Consider the following 18,182-nt stretch of genomic DNA (forward strand, 5'->3'; position numbering starts at 1 on the left):
CTGTCAGCTAAGGATGGTCAACTCGCCACATCTCCCGTGTGTCCTGCACGCCACGGCTGTCACCGGTGGGTCCGGCTGGAAAATGGAATCAAGGGAACGGCTGGATTTGTGATTTTGTGAGGTTTAGGTTGGATATTGGGGGAAGGTTCCTCCTCCAGAGGGTGCTGGGGCACTGCCCAGGCTCCCCAGGCATGGTCACAGCCCCAAGGCTGCCAGAGCTCCAGGAACATTTGGACAACACCAGGCACAGGGTGGGATTTTGGGGCCTGGAGTTGGACTGGATGATCCTTGTGTGTCCTTTCCAGCTCAGGATACTCTGTGATTCTATGATTAATTCCTCTCTGAGTCACTGAGGAATCAATCCCTCCTAGACGTGGCACATCCCGGGGTAAGGATGCTCCCACTGAGCTGGGCTGCAGGCAGAAGTGCTGGACAGGATGTGAGAGATGCAGTTGAACAAGCAGAAAAGGAGATTCCAAGTGCCATTTTCTGGCTGGAATTCCTAGCATGATCCATAAAGATCTAAAGGAGGGGTGGCAACTGCTGACAGCACTGGTGAGATCACAGCTGCTCTGTCGCAGCCAGCTCGCAGCTTTGCAGAGCATTTGGGATAAATTTGAGGGCTGGAAAAAGTTCCTCAAACCCCAGCAGTCGAAGGGAATCACTGCCAGAGGGAAGGAGCTGGATGGACTGGGATCTGTGGCCACACGGCCTGGAGCAGATGGCACCGGATCCAGCAGCTGCACACTGAAGGTGGAAGAGTTCAAATGGAAAATAAATTACAGGTTTTTAATGGGGAGAGCAATTACCTTCCCCAGAGACGTCACAGACTCACCACCTTTCAAGTCTTTCAACACAGACGAGGAGGAGTCTTTCCCCCCCCAAAAAAACTGCTCTGCAGCCCAGCCTCGGGTCACTGGTGCTGGTGCAAGAGCTGTGGATGTCACTGCAGGGCTGGGCAAGCAGGAGCTGGGTGGTTCTGTACTGTCTGTACCTTTCTGACATTTATCCACACGGATCTTGGAGTCAGCAGCGGGGTTTGAAGCGATGCACACAGGTTTGGGCTGAGCCAGTGCTCAGGTGTGAGGTTTGGGGGGTCTGGGGAGCAGAGCATCATCACCAGCGCTTCTGCAGATGTGGAGCTGTGTGGAGCTGTGGGACCAAGGCTTCCAGCACAGGAGCGCTGCAGAAGCACACAGGGAAATTGGGATGCACTCCCAATCCAGATCCAACAGGGTGGGAAGGCAGGGAGCACACCCAGGCTGTGAGGATGGGACCAGAAGCAGCCACGTGCTCACATCCCAACCATGACAGGGCTTGGGGATCTCCTGGGAGACCTCTCCTTTTCTCCTGCAGCTTCCCAGTGCTGCTGCCATGGCTTCTTCTGCCTGCACCTCCTCGTCTGAGCCACTGTGCTCGGGCCCTGCAGACTCCCAGGAATCATCACAGGCACAGGATGGAGCCTGAGTGCTCCCAGAGATTTTGGCAAGGTACTGGATCTCCATGGAAAGCCTCTCCGTGCTCTCAGGGGCTGTAGGTGAACCTTTGGCTGTGCAGGCTCTGGGTGATCACCAGCAGAGCAATAAGGAGCTGCTCACCCATGTCCAGGCAAAACCTGCTTCTCCTCCCTCCTCTCTCCCAGGGTTTCCCAGACCCGCTGTCCCCTGGGATCACTCATCCCCTTCCTCCCCAGGACACCCCAGCAGTGCCCAGCCTGGCTGCTGCAGTGTTTGCATTCCCTGCCTTGCCCTGCCCGGCTGTTCTGCTGTTTGTGTCTCCCTGCAGCACCACACGGTGTGGGAGCACGGGGAGGGGATGGGGAGAAGGACAACATCTCCTCACCAACATCCATGGAGGAGGAAGGGAATGGAGCCTTCTCTCCAGGCAGACACACAGTTCTTTGGGCCAGGGCTGGATGGGAGTGGGAAAGGAGCAGGAGACCCTGAGAGGCAGAACACCAGCACAACCCAATCCAGTGAGTTCCTCAGCTGCAACTCGGGCAGCAGGAGCTGAAGGGGTGAGTAAACAAAGGCCAAGCTACACGAGATGGTGTTTAGGTGCAGAGAAGCTGCTGCTGAGCTGTTCCTAGTTCCAGGTTAATTCAGGTGTTGCTGCTTTTCCTGTTGCACAGCCAGCACAGACACCTCGAGCACTCTCAGCTCCTGTCACTGAGAGCTTTGGGCTCAAAGATGTGATGTGTATGTGATATATGATGTGTGTATGGTACATGATGGAGCACCTCTGCTCTGGAGCCAGGCTGGGAGAGCCAGAGGTGCTCAGCTTGGAGAAGAGAAGGCTCCAGAGAGACCCTAGAGCTCCTTGCAGTGCCTAAAGAGGCTGGAGAGGCACTTTGGACACGGGATGGAGGGACAGAACAAGGGGGAATTAGATGGGATGTTGGGAAGCCATTCCTCCCTGTGAGGATGGTGGAGTCCTGGCACAGCTGTGGCTGCCCCTGGATGTGTCCAAGGCCGGGCTGGACGGGGCCTGGAGCAGCCTCCAGGTCCCAGCATCACACAGGGGCCGTGGCCGGGGGCTTGTGCAGGGCAGGGCCAGGGCAGGGAGCCCAGCAGGGCCTGCAGAACCGGAGCTGCTGCAGAGCGAGCGGCACCAGGAGCCCAGAGCAGAAAACCAGTACAGAACCATGTGGGACCAGTACAGAACCAGTATAGAACCATGTGGGACCAGTACAGAACCAGTACAGAAGCATGTGGGACCAGTACAGAACCAGTACAGAAGCATGTGGGACCAGTACAGAACCAGTATAGAACCATGTGGGACCAGTACAGAACCAGTACAGAACCATGTGGGACCAGTACAGAACCACTACAGAAGCATGTGGGACCAGTACAGAACCAGTACAGAACCATGTGGGACCAGTACAGAACCATGTGGGACCAGTACAGAACCATGTGGGACCAGTACAGAACCAGTACAGAACTAGTACGGGACTAGTGCAGGACTGGTACAAAACCAATACAGAACCAGTACAGAACCAGTGTGGGGCCAGTACAGGACCGGTACAGAACCAGTAAAGAACCGGTACAGAACAAGTGTGGGACCAGTACAGAACTGGTACAGAACCATGTGGAACCAGTACGGGAACCGGTACAGAACCGGTACAGACCCGTGCGGGACCGGTACAGAACCAGTACAGGACCGCTACAGAACTGGTACAGAACCGATACAGAACCGATACAGAACCGGTACAGAACCAGTACAGAACCAATACAGAACCGGTACAGGACCAATACAGAACAAATACAGAACCGGTACAGGCCCAGTACAGAACCAGTACGGAACCAGTACAGGACCGCTACAGAACCGGTACAGAACCAATACAGAACCGGTACAGGCCCGGTACAGAACCAGTACAGAACCAGCACGGAACCAGTACAGGACCGCTACAGAACTAATACAGAACCAGTACAGAACCGGTACAGAACCGCGCGTGTCCCGTGCCCGCAGTGCTGGTGGCGGTGCCCGCCCGCGCGGGGGCGCCGGGCGCTGCCTGCGGGCCCCACGGCTGTGGCGGCGTTGCCCCTTTAAGGGCCGCGCGGCCGTACCAAAACAAAAGCGCGTTGCGGCCATTGGCTGCGGGGCGGGCACGTGCCGCACAGCTGGGGCTTCCTGCGGCCGGGGCCGCGCCGGGGCCCGACCGCGCCTCCACCCCGGCACCGGCACCGGCTCCGGCTCGAGCTCCGGCACCGGCACCGGCTCCGGCTCGCCATGGCGCACTCGGCGCCGCTCGGCCTCCTGGAGCAGGGCTGCCCCATCCAGGTGGAGCACGATCGCAAGCGGCGGCAGTTCACCGTGCGGCTCAACGGTAGGGACGGCGCTCGGGGCTCCCCGGGACGTTACCTGTCCCCTCTGCCCACGCCTCGACCTCGCTGGCGGCCCCAGATTCCCGTTCCTTTTCAGCTCTCGCTGTTTCCCCCCCTTCGCCCCCCCGTCTCTCCCCCGCTTCCCCTCCCCGTTCTTCCTCCTCGTTGCTCTCCCCCCTTTTTCTTCTTGTTCCTCCCTCTTTTTCCTGTTCTCACCTATTTCCCCCGTTCCTCCCGTGCCGCTGTGTCCCACAGCACTTTCCCCTGTGCTCTCCACCCTGCCGCGGTGTGACCCCCACCCCAAATCCCCTTCCTGCACCCTAAAACCTTCTCCCGGCTCTGGGGCTCTCTGGGCTCCCTGCCCTGGGCTCGGTGTGTGGAGCCCGATGGTGGCACGGGCGGGTTTGGGGACACTGCCCTGGGCAGGTGCCTTTGGGTGATGAGGAGCTGTGGTACCCTCTGGGAACGGGGACCCTCTGGGGAAATTCCTTCAGGGAAGCTCCTCAGGGGCTCCAGCACGGTTCTGTAGGATCCAAGCTGCCACAGCCACCTATGGGACCGGGACTGTGGGGCTCTGGTGACACAGTGACCCCCAAAAAGCTCTGTCACATATTGGGTGGAGTGAACAAAGAAAAAAAAATAGGTGCCACTAAAATTTCTCTGTGGTGTCCTGATTCTTTCCCAGCCTTTGTCTTAATGGGTAATTCCAGGTATTCAACCATCCCAACATCTCTTTCCCACCCATTTGTCGTGCTGAGAACTGCTCTGGGTAAAACTGCCTCACAGAAATTGCAGGGTAGCTGCGTTTAAAAAATAAAAAAAAATCATGAAATGTGTAGTTCAGAAATCATAGGGAATGCAGGAGGCTTCATCGATAAAACAACAGGAATAGCCCAGATTTTATTTTAGACTTCTCTTCCTCCCCCCCCCACCCCATTTTCATTTCAACCACTAATTACAAAGTGCAGGCTGGAGGCTCGGCAGTGGTGGAGCGAGGAAGGAGGAGACGGGTGCGGAGAGAACAATTTCACCAAGTGCTTATTTCAGCCCGAGATCAAACGAGGTGCCAGGTCCCCACTGCCACCACCAGAGCATTGTCCCAGTCAGTGGAGTTGGTGTGTCCAGGAAATAGAGGGGACAGCCAAGGGTCAACAATTATTAGGGAAATGTAATCTTTTATCGTGGTTTTCTGGATAAAAGCTCTGCCGGCCACACCATGGGCCGAGGAGCGTTTGGTGGCTGAGCAGGGATGAGTCGTGACTGGAGAGGGTGAACTTTGAGAGGGAGAGAATCAATCAGCTGTGGGAGTCGTGTGTGAATCAGCACAGAACCTCCTGATTCAGGAGGGGGTCATGGAATCCCAGAATCCCAGAATGGTTTGGGTTGGAAGGATCCTAAAGCTCATCTCATTCCAGCCCAGGGATGCCGTCTGTGTGTCCAGACATGGACCAGGTTGCTCCAAGCCCCATCCATCAGGCCATGGCCTCACCCAGGTGAATTCCCATGCTCAAAGTTGTGTTTTATCTGGGAGTTCAGGGAGTCTGAGCCTTTTTTTGTGTGTTGAGCACTGGCCACACAAGGCAGCTGAGCTGAGCAGTGTGCTGCTGTCCTGCTGTGCTGACTAACATCCGTGTGGAGTGGGTGATCCATCTCTCCTCCTCCTTGTTAGGCACTTGCTGGTAGCAGCCAAGCCCTGGAAGATGGTCAGGAGATAACATCTCTGTGGGAGTGCGTGGCTGGGTGTTTATTTCCTGCACTGCTCTTTGTCGCTCCTGGCACAATGAGCATCGGTGGTGTGGAATGCTCTGGGAGGTTTTCCCTGCTGCCTGCAGGGAATGACAACAAATAGGTCAGACGCAGATTTTGGCATCAAAGTGACCCTCAGAGGGTCTTGTCCCATGTCACTGCACTGTAGCAGAGATGAGCAGCACTTTGTGGGCTCCAGGGCAAGCTTTCCTGTGATATTCTCACTTTTGCTTAATGTCAAGTGTGGAGGATACCCTGGGAAAACATGGATACACCAGGCACATGGACCAAGCAGCCAGACTTTGACAGCTGGTGGTTTATGGTGGTGTGATGTTGGGTAGAAAACTTTCCATGGTGATGAATTTCTGGAAATCCCTGGAGCAGGAGGCCTGAGACAGTGAAAGCTGTGAACTGGTTGTGAAAGTGTTCATTTTCAGCATCATCCTGTGTTTGCCTCTGCAACCCTGTGTGACCTCGTGTCAGGACTTCCTCCTTGTGCACAAGGGAGATGAATTGCACTTGATTTTTTGGGGCTTGCCTTGTCTTCCCTTTCTCTGCTGGTTCCTCCCCTCCCTCCCCTCATTGCTGCAGTAGCTCCTAAAACTCTGATGGGAACAGCTGCTTCACTTGAACACGTTCCCTTTTGCCTTGCATTCCAAATGAAGGAGCATTTAGAAGCTGAAAGTAAAGCTGATTATAACCAGACCTCACTGAGCCTCGTTATCCCTCGAGAGGAGGGCAAAAGACGCCCAACTGGATTTGTAATGGGTTAGGATGTGACTAACAGCCTGAGCCAGCCAGAAATCTCCCTGTGCAGAGACTCTCTTGGAAAACATCAATTTGTCAAAGCTAAAAGCTTCCATGGGAATCATATAGGCTGGTTTTGTCAGGAATAGCTGGTTATTTCTTCGGATCTGAGATGAAATTTCAGGTCAAAACAAGAAACCCAAAGGGATCCCCCACCCCAAAGCAGTTGGCTGGTTGGTCCAGCTGCTGGCACAGATGTTTTGGGCAGGGGAAGAGCTTTTAGCAGCAGCTGCTGTGACTTCTTGATGTCATCAGGCTCTCCAGTCAGGCTCACCATGAGCGTGGAGCAGCTCCAGTTCCTCAGGGATGCGCGGGCTTCTCGCACATTCCAACTCCCATTCATCCAACACTTGGGTGCAGCACACCACACTTCCCAAACCCCCCACTCCTCCCCTGCTGCGTTTGGACACGATTTTGGCTGGAATCTCCTGCTTTGCCCACTGCTCATCTGAGTCTCAGGAGCTCCTTGTCCAGGAGCCCAGGCTCAGGTTTGTTGGGAAAGCTGGAGCAGGTGCTGCCTTGGAGCTTTCCTCCCTGATGAGGCAGATGCTTTCCAGGAGAGGGGAAGGTGCTGAGTTTGCAGCAGGGACCAAGGGATCTGTCACCAGACACTGCATCAAAGACGGCCCCACTGCTCCCGTGCCACAGAGAGCTCCTAAACAGGAAACTGCTCCAAACCAGAGCCCTCCCTGCTGCCATTCCTGCGAGTGAGGCCCCTCCATCAGGGTTGTGCTGTCTCCACTCTGGCTGTTGTGCTCTGTTGTGTTTTCTCTCCGTAGTAACGTGCCAGTAGCTCTCTGGGGAGTGAGGCCAGCCCATGGCAGGCAGCGAGAGCTCCTTGGGACATCTCGTCCTCTCAGCCCACCCCACACGCAGCTTTTGCTTTTTCATTTCCGTGCTCTTTGGCTCAGCAGCAGAAGACTGGAGCTGCCTCCTGCCCCCTGCTCCTGGGAGATGGGGCTGGCATTTGTTCTCTGCCCTTGCTCCCAGGGAATGGCTTTGCAGCAGTGTTCTAAGGAGGCTTTGGAGAGCTCAGGGGCTGCTCCAAAGGCTGGCATGCAGAAATTGGCCTTGTGGGCAGCAGCCATGGCCCTACCCGGGTCCTGGGCACACCGAGGGCTATCGTGGGATGGGGCTGGTGCAGGGGGACAGGGAGAAGGGACAAGGGATGGTCCTGCAGTGCTGCAGCCTCCCTGCTGGGAGGTGCTTTGTGTGTGCCAGGAGAGGGGGGCACTGAAGGATGGGCTGGGGTGGGGTGCCTGTGTCTGTCCAGGTGCCTGACATGCCCCTTCCTCAGCTGGGATGGGACTGGGCTCTCTGCTTGGGAGCCTGGGGACTTGTGTCTGGCATGAGGGCTGAGCCCACCACTGCTCCTGGAGAGCAAAGTTTAGATCTGGTCCCTTTCCCAGCTCCCAAAGAAGCTTCCCCTTCCCTGAGCCCCCTGTGAGTGGAGGGAGGGACAGAGGGTGAGCAGGGCACCAGCTGTGCTGCCATCCTGCTCCTCTCTGGCTGTGCTGATTTGCATTGACTCCACATCCTGGAGGGGGGTGTCAGTGAGCCAAACACCATGGGCAGGCTCTTGGGGCTCTGCTGGGCCTGCTGTGCCATCTCTGTCTGTGCAGGATGATAAACTCCTGTCCCAGAGCCCAAGGGGGTGACACAGGCTGGGGGCTGGCAGGAGGTGTCTCTTGTGCCTTGTTCTGGTGGGGTTTCTGCTTGTGCCCCTCTCTTTGGGGGTGATTGATTCAAATTGGGGCTGGGTACCCCCAGGAAGGGTCAGCAGTGCTTCCAGCTCCCCCAGCTTTCCTGGGGTGTCTGGGGTACCCCACAGCACCGGGGCTGGCTGTGAGCTGCAGGGCCCACACCACACCCTGAGCGCCCTTGGTGTTCATGTGCTGTGTCACCGAGGTGAGCGTGTGTGGATGTGATCATGCACTTGGCTGAACTGGCATGTTTTTCTGAACTGGGCCCAGTTTCCAGCAGCACTGACTCTCTGTTGTAAAATCAGGATGGTTGTAAAATCCTTTCTGTGTGTGTTCACCTGTGCCCTGGTGGCACTCTGCAGCTCCTGTGCTGGCTGGGGGTTTGTGGAGCTGCTGTGGTACAGGGAATATCGAGGAAAAACCTGTCCAGGATATGTCTGAGATCCTCCAAACACTGCATCACCTTCTGCTTTAAAATGCATTTGTGTCTGTGATACTTCTAAACAGATCATTTATTTTGAAAGTGTATTTAAAGGAAAAAGGTCTTTTGTTCTGTTGTCAATTTAGTTTTAAACTTCTCAAAGCTTCAGGCAGAGGCTATGGAAAGTTTTAGCCTGGGAGGAGAGTGGGGTGGAAGGGCTGGAACGAGTGAAAGCTGCTGCTGTAAGATCATTTTACAGCCTTTGGTGCTGCCAACTCTGCCCTTGCCACCCCTGAGAGCTGCCACCAAATGCTCTGTGAGCGTCAGGGCACCTCATGCCCCAGCCTGGGCAGGTCTGTGCTGCTGGGGAAGGGCTTCACCTGCTCCCTTGGCTTTTTTGGGGTGCCTGGATCCACATGGAGAAACACTGCAGTGCTCCCTCTTTTCTGTCTGGAGGAAACTCAAAGAGCTTGGCTTTTTGGTGAACCAGAGCTGAGAGGGGCAGGACTGAAGCCTATAAATACTTGGGGGAACAGAAGAGAGGGAAATTATTTATGTCCACCCAAGAACAATGTTGGCACAAGAAGGAGTGGGCAGAAACCAGCAGGAATAAACTTGGGCTGGAAACGTGAAGGTTTCCATCCAATGTAGGGGAATTGAGTGTCTGCAAAAAATGAGCAGGAATAAAAGCTTGAGCTGCTTCTCTGGAAACACAAAACTCCAGTGGGCTCATTTCTAGTTTTGAATACAGGGATGAGGTAAACTGGGCTGGACTTTTCAGCTGAAATGCAGTGGAGTGTATTGATCTCAGCTAAGGCAGATCCTAAATGCAGGTGAACTTTGCAGCCCTTCAGCCTTAAAAAAGCATTGGAGAGAAGGAAAAGTTTCCATTATTTTAATCAAACTTGTCTCTTTGATTGTGATCTTGCATTTCTGGAACTCACTTTTAAGTACAGAAACTTTCTAGAAATGAAACGCTTGCTTTTGCACTGCAGGCAGAAGCTCAGGTTCTGTGGATGAAACCAGAGGGATGTTCTGACTCCTCTGATTTATACATGAGCTGAAACTTCTTTTTTCCTGTAACTGAGCTGCTGTGAGAGAAAGGTCAGGGTGTCGAAACAGGAAGCCTGTGTGTGTACATGTAAATTTGTGTGCACAGCCCCCCTTGCACACCTGTGTGCACCTTCCTGTGTGTGTTTGTGGTGTTCACCTCCCCAGCATCTTCTCCAAAACGTGTCTAGACAATGCAGCAACAGCAGACCCAAGGAGTCTTCTCCTGTTTCATGTGCCACAACAAAAAACCCTGTGCTGGAGGAGAAATTAATTGGCTGTTACCTGGGTCAGCTTTGTTGGTTTTCTCCCTCTTCTTTTTGCTCTCCCCCCACCATGAGCACATCTCCTCCCTCCCCACAGCTGCTTTCCTACCCTAAACATGTTGTGCTGGGTCAAAAACTTGCTCCTGCTCCAGGGGCTTGGAAGGGCCAAGCAAATCTGGCTCTGCTCACACCTCGGGGGGACCAATGAGGACATCCAGGTGTCACTGAAAGCAAAGTCTCCAACCCAGCTCCAGATCCATTCCCATGGGCACGAGGGATGCTGTAGCAGTCCCAAAACTGCTCATCCTGCTGTGGGCTCTCTGGGGACATCCCAACCCTTAGTCCTCTCTCCCATCCCCTGCTGTGGGTTCCCCAGGGACATCCCAGCCCTCACCCCTCTCTCCCACCCCTCAGGTTGCCACGACAAGGCTGTGCTGCTCTATGAGTACGTGGGGAAGCGGATCGTGGACTTGCAGCACACGGAAGTGCCGGATGCCTATCGGGGGAGAGGAATAGCCAAGCACCTGGCAAAGGTACGACCCCAGCCACCCACAAGGGCAAGAGTTGTTGCCATCCCAGCTGTGGCTAAAGATCCTGGCTGAAGCCAGGCCCCATCAGATTGGAACTGCACGTGTGCCCTGTGGGAATCCTGCTCTGCTGGGAGATGGGGTGGCTGGCGGGGCAGATGGAAATCTGGGCTCAGACATTCCTGTTTCTTGTGGTAAGAGGAGCTGGGTAAGTGTCAGCAAATCCAGCCACTCGCCCAGGTCTGGCCCATTCCTCTTCTCAGCAAAAAACCCTTGTGCAGTGGTTGATGGTTCACCTCAGCTCAAGCCAGACCCCTCCTCTCAAACCTTCACTGCCCTCGTGAGCCCTTTGCCTGCCATGGGCTGTGCAGGGAGGGCTGAGGAGCCATGAGCACAAGGGTGGTGGTGCTTTGGGGTACAGCTGCTCCCTGATCCTGTAAGCAGAGACAAAGGGATGATGAAGGTGGTTTCACAGGATGGGCTGGGTCACCTGCAGCGCAGCATCCATGGGGCTGGATGTGTTCAGGGTTAAACTGGGGACTCTGTGGCAGGACAGCTCTGCTCTCCCCTTAAGCCTCTCCCTCCACCTGCCCTGCACAGGGGGTACCTGAGGGACCCCTGCTGCTTCCCCCATCTGGGTGAGGGGTACAGGACTCCAATGAGGCTTCAGAGGGGAGCAGAGGCTGGGAGTGCAGGTTGTAAAATCACCTGATCTCCGTTGGTTGCAGGCAGCCCTGGACTTCGTGGTGGAGGAGGACCTGAAGGCCCACCTGACGTGCTGGTACATTCAGAAATACGTCAAGGAGAACCCGCTGCCGCAGTACCTGGAACACTTGCAGCCTTAAGGCAGGACTGCTCCCACACCAGCACAGCTGTCCCTGACTGTTCAACGCGGCCTTCGCTTCTCTGCAGTCTCAGGAAACCTTTTCCCACACTCACAATTCCCGTTTTTTTTAAGCGTGTCCACGCGGCGCGTGAGTGTGGGCACGACCTCCTCCTCTCTGCCCACGTGTGAGCATGGCTACAGCCCCTGGGCCAGGCTGGCTCTGGGCACACGTGATGCCCCCCAGTGCTTTTCCCAAGCCAGGGGATAGAAGAGGGTGATATTTCCACCAAACTCCATCGGAAGGCCAGGGGATGACTTGTTCTGCACCTCATCCTCTCCCCTCTGCTTGGCAACATCTCTGAACTTGCTGGGGGATGTTGGTTAGGGGTGGTCATGGGGTACCAGCCCCCCTTTCCTCCTGTCAGCTGGGGAGATGCTGTGGATTAAGCTTTGTGGGACAGAGGGAAGTGCTGGAGGTGCCCCAGCCCTGTGTCAGGTCCATCCCCTGCTGGGCACCAAGCTGTGTCCAAGCCCACATACAATCATACAAGAACATGTGGACCACGGTGGCACCTCGGGGGCTTTGCTGCACTGGCTGTGGAGACACTGGGATGGACACCTTCAAGCCTAGAGACAAGACCCGTGTGAAGAGTGGACTTGGACTGCAGAGGCTGTGGCAGAGTCTGTGCAGAGGAAGAAATGTGGCTGAGTTGCAGATGCTTCTCCTTGGAGATGCCAGTTTCTGTACACAACCCTAAAGTGGCATCCCCACAGGGTCATGGACTGTTATTCCTGTCTCCCTGCCCTTGGTGTGGACACAGCCTGCTCAGGAGAAGAGCCCAGCCCCACAGCCAGCCCTGGCCTAAGCGATGAGAGACATCCCAGGGCACCAGGGTGGTTTCCTGCAGCTGAAGAGGAAGGCTCCCCTCATTCCCCCCATCTGCTCCATCTCTGCATCCCTGTCAGTGCCCCAGATCAGCCCTGTCGTGACATCCTGAGAGCAGCAGTGAGGCCTCCAGGACTGCTCCTGGCCCATCTCCAGGGTTCAGTGCTAGAGGCGCCTGCGTCCATGTGGATTCCGATGGTTTCTCCTTACAGCCTTTGGAAAGAAGCCCTGGCTCATGGCATTACCTGTCTGCTCAGTGGCCTCCTCACAGCTCCAAGTTCAAGACACTGGTGGCATCTTGGCCAGCAACAGAAACACCCTCATTTTGTGAGGAACACCCTCTTACCTCCGTGGATGACAATTCTGTAGCACAACCCAGCATTGCCACACTCAGATGTAAAGGTAACACCCTGATGGCAGGGCACTGCCAGGTTCCAGCTTGCTGCCTGTCCTGCCTTGCCTGGGTTTTCCAGGGCCTGAGCTACGCCTCAGAGCATCTCACACTGAGCTCTCAGGATTTTGTAGTGTCCCAGGGCAGGGCTGTGGTGAGGGAGGTGTTTTCAATACGCCCAGCCCTGAACAACACCTGGGGGCTGCAGCCAGGCAGGAGATGGAAAGCCTCTCACCTGGAGACCAAATCCAGACCTTGCTTAGCTCAGCGGGGACTAAAGTTTACAATCTGTGCCACGGAATGACTGAAACCCCAGGTGAGAAGCAGCTCAGCCCTTTCCCAGAGCCCAGCACAAAATCCATGGTAGCAGAGGCAAAAACTACAATCTTCTCTCCTGGATGGAGTGGCCAGAGATGGAGACCCTGTGCCAGGATTTCAGCATAAGCTGTCCCTGGCCACCAGCACGAGGTGAACCCTTGCTGCCTGCCTGTGCTTTTGGGCTGCCCATCACCAGCATGGTGCAGCCCTCTCAGGCTTCCAAACCTCCCAAACTCTATCCCTGCCCTGCACACTGCAGGCTGTGAGACCCCTGCCCATGCCCACCATCTGTGCCAGGGGTCAGAGCCACCTCGGCCTTATGTGGCTCAGGAAAGGCCTTGAGCTCAGCCCTGCCTCTGCTTCATTTCTGCTCTCCTGCTGCTTATTTCACCCAGGCTGTGACCTTTAGGGTGGCTTCGAGGGACTGGGAAAGGGGGCAGGTAACAAACTAAAGGGACTCAAGAAGAAATGTGGGCTGCTAAATGTTCCTTCTTTAACATGCAAGACACACTTCAACAAATAGTTACAGGAGCAAGGCTGGCTCTGGTACTGCTGTGATGACTGAACCATCCCTTCTCTTGATTCCAAGGTGAAGCTGAACTGTTTCCTCCCCTGGAAGCCAAGATAACACACTTGTGTCTTTGCCACAGCGGGGCTGGGTGCTCGGGAGCGATGTTTGAGCCCAGTGCTGTGAGCCTCTCTTCTGGTTTTGTGCTCATTTCCACTGTGTGCAGTCTCCAGCAGCTCCCTGTTGTGTCAGCTCACTGGAGGGTGTGCTGTGCTGTCTGGGCAGTGTCCCAGTGTCCAGCCTGGCTCTGGAGCCCCTCGTGCTGCTCTGGCAGGAACCTCGTGCTTCCCGGCGCTGGATCACCCGCAGCGATCGCTGCCTTAAATCAGGCACAGCACACGGTTTTGCTGCTGCTTCCCTTCGAGGTGCTACAACCCCCCCGGCGTCTGACCCGACAGAGACGTGTGCCAGTGTCTGTGCCAACCATTTCTCTGCTGTGTCCATGCTCTGTCCCAGCCTTCCCTCCTCCTCGATGCCAGTGAATAGCAATACCTGCAGGTCACCAGCGTTGCTGCAGTCCACGGTGCTCCTGTGACCCTGCACAGCCGGGTGGAACCCGGCTTGGGGTCCCTCGGTGCTGGGTAGCCCTTCCCTGCCTCCCCACCAGCTGCCTTTTCCCAGCTGGTCTCTGCAGAAAGGAGCTTTGAGACCTGTGCTGCCCCTTGGTGCTGATTAAGCCTGGAGGAGTTTGGGATCTTGGACTTTTCCCCGGGCAACAGGAGTGTGGAAGTGGTTTGGTTGAATATTGAGCTCCCCAAACCCGTTTGAACTGCAGACCTTTGGTGGGTGGGTGAATGCAGGTGGCTGTCAAACCTGCTTCCACAGCCCCCAACTTGAAACACCCCTCCCTTATCCGCTCTCCAGCATTGTCTTCCTCTGTCCAAGGTTTCCGTTCTGTTGGATTCGGTGGTTACGATGTGCCTTTCCTTCTCAGGACCTGTTACAAACAACCTTTCTGCTCTTGTTTATGTTTAACATTTATCTTGATCCCTCCCTCTGTCATACTATAAAACATGAACATAATGCATGGAATACAATACAATAAAAGTGTGGCTTAACTGAGCTGCAGTGGCTGTGCTGTGCTGGGGGGACCACATGGTCCCATTGAAAATGAACAGTAGGTAAGGGGTGAAATTACTGTGTTTTGTTTGAGGTCACAGGGCTGGCTGACCTCGTGCTGACTGTGCAGAGCTCAGGGTGAGTGGGATCACAACTGGTTCCTCTCCTTTGCCAGCTGATCCAGCCCTGCTCACCTTCATTATTCCTCCTTGAGATTTCAGGCCAGTCTTTGGGAGTTGTCCTGCGAATGAGCAAGTAGTGTGTTTATGTCCACTGTTTTAAGATGGACATGAAAATACTTAAATATCCAGCAGCTGTGCTTGTCCAGAGGAAGGTGGGCAGGCAGGTGACTTAGAGGGACACAAGGCCCTTCCCTCCTGGAGCCAGCACTCCTCCGGGCTGGGAGCACAGCCTGAGCACTCCTAGCAGGGCATTTGTGTCACTTCCCAATGCTGTGTGAAGGCTACAGAGGCTGAGGCTGGAGTTTGGATAACTCAGATTGCCAGGAAGGTTGGTGTAGAGAACAGGTATGATTTGATCCAGCATGACAAGCTGCTGCTGGGCTGCAGCAGGAGCCTGGGGTTTGCTGCTCCCAAGGGACAGCACGGGCGGTTGGGATCTGTAGCTGGGCTGTTGCTGGTAACACACTCTGTTTACATTCCACATTCCAGACAGTCCATGCTCCGGCCTGTCCCAGCACTGCTGCACGTTCTGCCGGGCTGGGCACGCTTCCCAAACACCTCCTTGTTCCTGTGAATGCAGAGTTTACCTCCCCCGAAACAGCTGCCCCCCAAAATACAGCTGAGAGAGCAGCGGTGTGGGAGGGCCCTGTAGGCTGGGAGAACAGCCTCGGGATGCCTGGGAAGGTGGAGGCAGCCAGGGGTTTGTTCTCTTCAGTCCCATTACATCACTTGGGAATAATGTCAAAAAGAGGCTTTTTCTAGGAACGGGGGATGCAGAGCCAGCGCTGCTGTCTCCCTGATGTGTGCTGTCAGGCTGGAGGAGGGCTCCAATAAAGCGGGGATACAGACAGGGAGCTGCTGTTTGATAAGGGAAAACTTCAAATTCCTGAGAAAAAGGCTCCTCTTCTGGGAGGAATCCGGCCGGGAGCAAGAGGGAGCCCTGCAAAGGCTCAAGCATCCTGGAGATAACCAGTCCAAGCACCGTGCACAGGTCGCCCACAAAACCTTCGGACGGATCCACAGGAGCTGGGAAAGCTCTGGCAGTACCAAACCTACATTGCAATTCTAGAAAAGCGTTTGGTTATAAACTTTGTATTGACCTGATGATCTCGAGGTCTTTTCCTAAGTAATTCTGTGATCTATTCCTCCTCAGAGATGCAGCAGGGGAGCCTCCCCATTCACTGCCCCTCCTTCGAGATTGATTAAGGGGGCGAAATTCACCCCCAAACCGCCCAGCCTCTCCTCCCAGGGAGGGAGGATCCTCCATCCCTATTCCCCCGCAGGGAAGGAACCTCCTGCGTTTTTTGGATTAGGAGCACGAAGCGATGCTGGCCCTGCCGAGCGGCGCCGACCATCGGCAGCCCATCCCCTCATGGCGGGGCCGCGGGGCAGGCTGGGACTCATCGCCGCGCTCCTCCCACCGGGTGGAAGATCCCGGGCGGCGGGGCCGAGCCGAGGCGGTGACGGGCCGGGCTCTGCCACCGGTGACGGGGCTGTGGCGAGAGGTCTCACTGGGGTCCCACCGCGGTACCCACCCGGCCCCACCGCCCCCGTCCAAGGGACTACACGCCCCAGAGCCCCCAGCGGCCGCGCGGCGGTGCGGGGTACTGCGGGACTTGTAGTCCTTTCGGGGGCTCAGCCCCACCCCGAGCAGCGCCCGCCGCCGCCCCCGCGCACTACATCTTCCGTCGGGCATCGCGGCGCGCCCGCGGGCCGCCGGCGGAGACATTTGCGAGGCGAGTGTCTCCAAGATGGCGGCGTGGGGAAGGAGGCGCGCGGGCCCCGGCGGCACCAACAGCGGCGGCGGCCGGGACAGGTGAGGGGCGGCCGGACCGGGGCGAGAGGCGGCGGGGGCTGCGGGGCTGCACCGCTCGCGGCGGCCCCGCGACTCTGCGGCAAAGGCGGGGGCGCCGCGAGGGGAGCGTGGCCGGGCGGGGCGGGCGCGGGACGCGGCCGCGCTGAGGCGCGGAGGGGCCGGGGGCGCTCGGCGGGGCCGGGCCCGGGGAAGGTCAGCGCGGCCCGCGGCGTGTCTGGGCCAGCGCTGCCCGCGGCGGGATGCGGCGCTGGGGGCCGGGTAGAAGAGGGCCGGCCCCGGGAGGCTCCTTCCGTCCACGGCTATTTTTAAAGGCGGGGAGGGAGCGGCGAGTCCTCCAGGGTGACCTCCTTCTGCTGGGGCCGCGGCGGGCAGGGAGCTCGCGACCGCGCTCCGGCCTCTGCCGGGCCGGGGGAGCGGCCAGCACAGGCTGGAAATACCCACGGAGCAGCGGTGGAAGTTTAGGAATCGCGACTTTAAAGAGAGAAAAGAGACAGACGGGAATCTCACAGAATCAATTAGGTTCGAAAGACCTCTGAGATCATCGAGTCCAACCTGTGACCGATCCCCACCCCGTCACCCAGACCAGAGCACTGAGTGCCACCCAGTTTTTCCTTAAACACCTCTAGAGACGGTGACTCCACCACCTCCCAGGGCTGCCCATTCCAGCATTTAATCACCCCTTCTGTGAGGAAATCTTTCCAAATGTCCGACCTGAACCTCCCCTGGCACAGCTTAAGACAGTGTCTGGTCGAGCTACTTTAAAATCTGTTTGCACAGCTCTCCACCTGCTGAAAATGTCTGGGTTTATCCCGCATATCCTGACGTTGGCATTTTTCCGTTCTGCCCCAGGGCTGACTGATGTAACCGGCAGCTGCTGAAAGCTGCTGCGGTGTTTTCTGAGTTTTCCTTTGTCCTGCCGCCTCGCCTCGAAACTCTGATATCCCCCTTAATTTGTGTTGTGGCTTTTGCTTCACTTTGTTCCCTTGCTGTGATCCGATAGTGTTTGCTTTGATGTTGTTGAATCTACACGGCCAAGGAGAGCCACAAGTAGCCCTGAAAATTCTGGCGCTAATGTGAATTGCAGGAATGCTGCCTGTGTTCAGGGAATTCAAAAGTAATTGAACTGGAAGGGCCAATGGAATTCCTGCATCAGCGTGGTTTAAATAAACAACTAAGAATACCACAGTGGTAAAACCGTCTGCACCCAGTGCTGGCACTGCCCCAGCATGGGAGGTGTGGAGTTTTCATGTGGCAGATGTGTCCTCCCAGCAGAAGGGAAGAAACAGAATATGGAAAAGAACATTTAATAACCTCAATTATTCTTCCAGGGTGAAAACTGATGCAGACTTGAAAGTGAGTTGTTACTGTGTAACTTCATCTGTGACCTGTACAATAATCTAATTGTTGTTTGAGGTGATCTTTTTTCAAAGCTGTGATTTCTCTTGATCTTAGGATCAAAAATGTTCTTAAACACGAGTCACTCCATGAACCTGCTGCATGTATTATTTTTCTTTTGCCAGCGAGAAGGGTATGGAAGAGAACAGAACAGCAGATCTTCCCCTGAGCAGCGTTTCACAATCTCCATCAAAACCTTGTGGTTCTTTAGGTGTCACACTGTACAAACGTGACAGGATAATTCCAAAGGTGTTGGGTGATGTCAGTGAGGTGCTGCTGCTCTTCTGGCAGTTGCAGAGCAGGAGATGTGGATGACTGGGCCTCTCTGCCACTCCATCAGTGGCTGATCCCAAACCACACCTGCCTGTCTTGTCAGGCTGCTGCAGCACCGGTTGTG

At 55.9% G+C, this 18,182-nt stretch overlaps 3 protein-coding genes and 1 long non-coding RNA gene across 4 annotated transcripts in view; 2 read left to right on the plus strand and 2 right to left on the minus strand.

Annotated features, from left to right (window-relative positions):
• Window positions 1-3,522, minus strand: part of MAP2K3 (mitogen-activated protein kinase kinase 3) — a 33,448-nt gene extending 29,926 nt beyond the window's left edge. The window contains exon 1 of the mRNA XM_086854525.1: window positions 1-3,522. The gene's annotated coding sequence lies outside the window, so the exon portion shown is untranslated.
• On the plus strand, window positions 3,305-14,395 carry NATD1 (N-acetyltransferase domain containing 1). Its single transcript, XM_086854530.1, has 3 exons — window positions 3,305-3,826; window positions 10,232-10,350; window positions 11,073-14,395. Exons 1-3 carry the CDS (start codon window positions 3,730-3,732, stop codon window positions 11,187-11,189), a joined length of 333 nt encoding a protein of 110 aa, XP_086710656.1. The 5' UTR covers window positions 3,305-3,729; the 3' UTR covers window positions 11,190-14,395.
• LOC147650075 (uncharacterized) lies at window positions 9,382-16,316 on the minus strand. Its single transcript, XR_015277374.1, has 3 exons — window positions 11,053-16,316; window positions 9,927-10,778; window positions 9,382-9,809 (listed from the first exon to the last, which is right to left on the minus strand). It is a non-coding gene; the product is annotated as an uncharacterized LOC147650075 (long non-coding RNA).
• TMEM11 (transmembrane protein 11) overlaps window positions 16,001-18,182 on the plus strand; it is a 9,188-nt gene continuing 7,006 nt past the window's right edge. Inside the window, exon 1 of the mRNA XM_086854528.1 lies at window positions 16,001-16,390. Coding sequence (XP_086710654.1) covers window positions 16,326-16,390 — 65 coding nt within the window. The 5' untranslated portion in view covers window positions 16,001-16,325. The remainder of the gene's footprint in view (window positions 16,391-18,182) is intronic.

This window comes from Cyanistes caeruleus, chromosome 17, assembly GCF_971803275.1.
Source record: "Cyanistes caeruleus chromosome 17, bCyaCae1.hap1.1, whole genome shotgun sequence".
NCBI classification, from domain to species: domain Eukaryota; kingdom Metazoa; phylum Chordata; class Aves; order Passeriformes; family Paridae; genus Cyanistes; species Cyanistes caeruleus.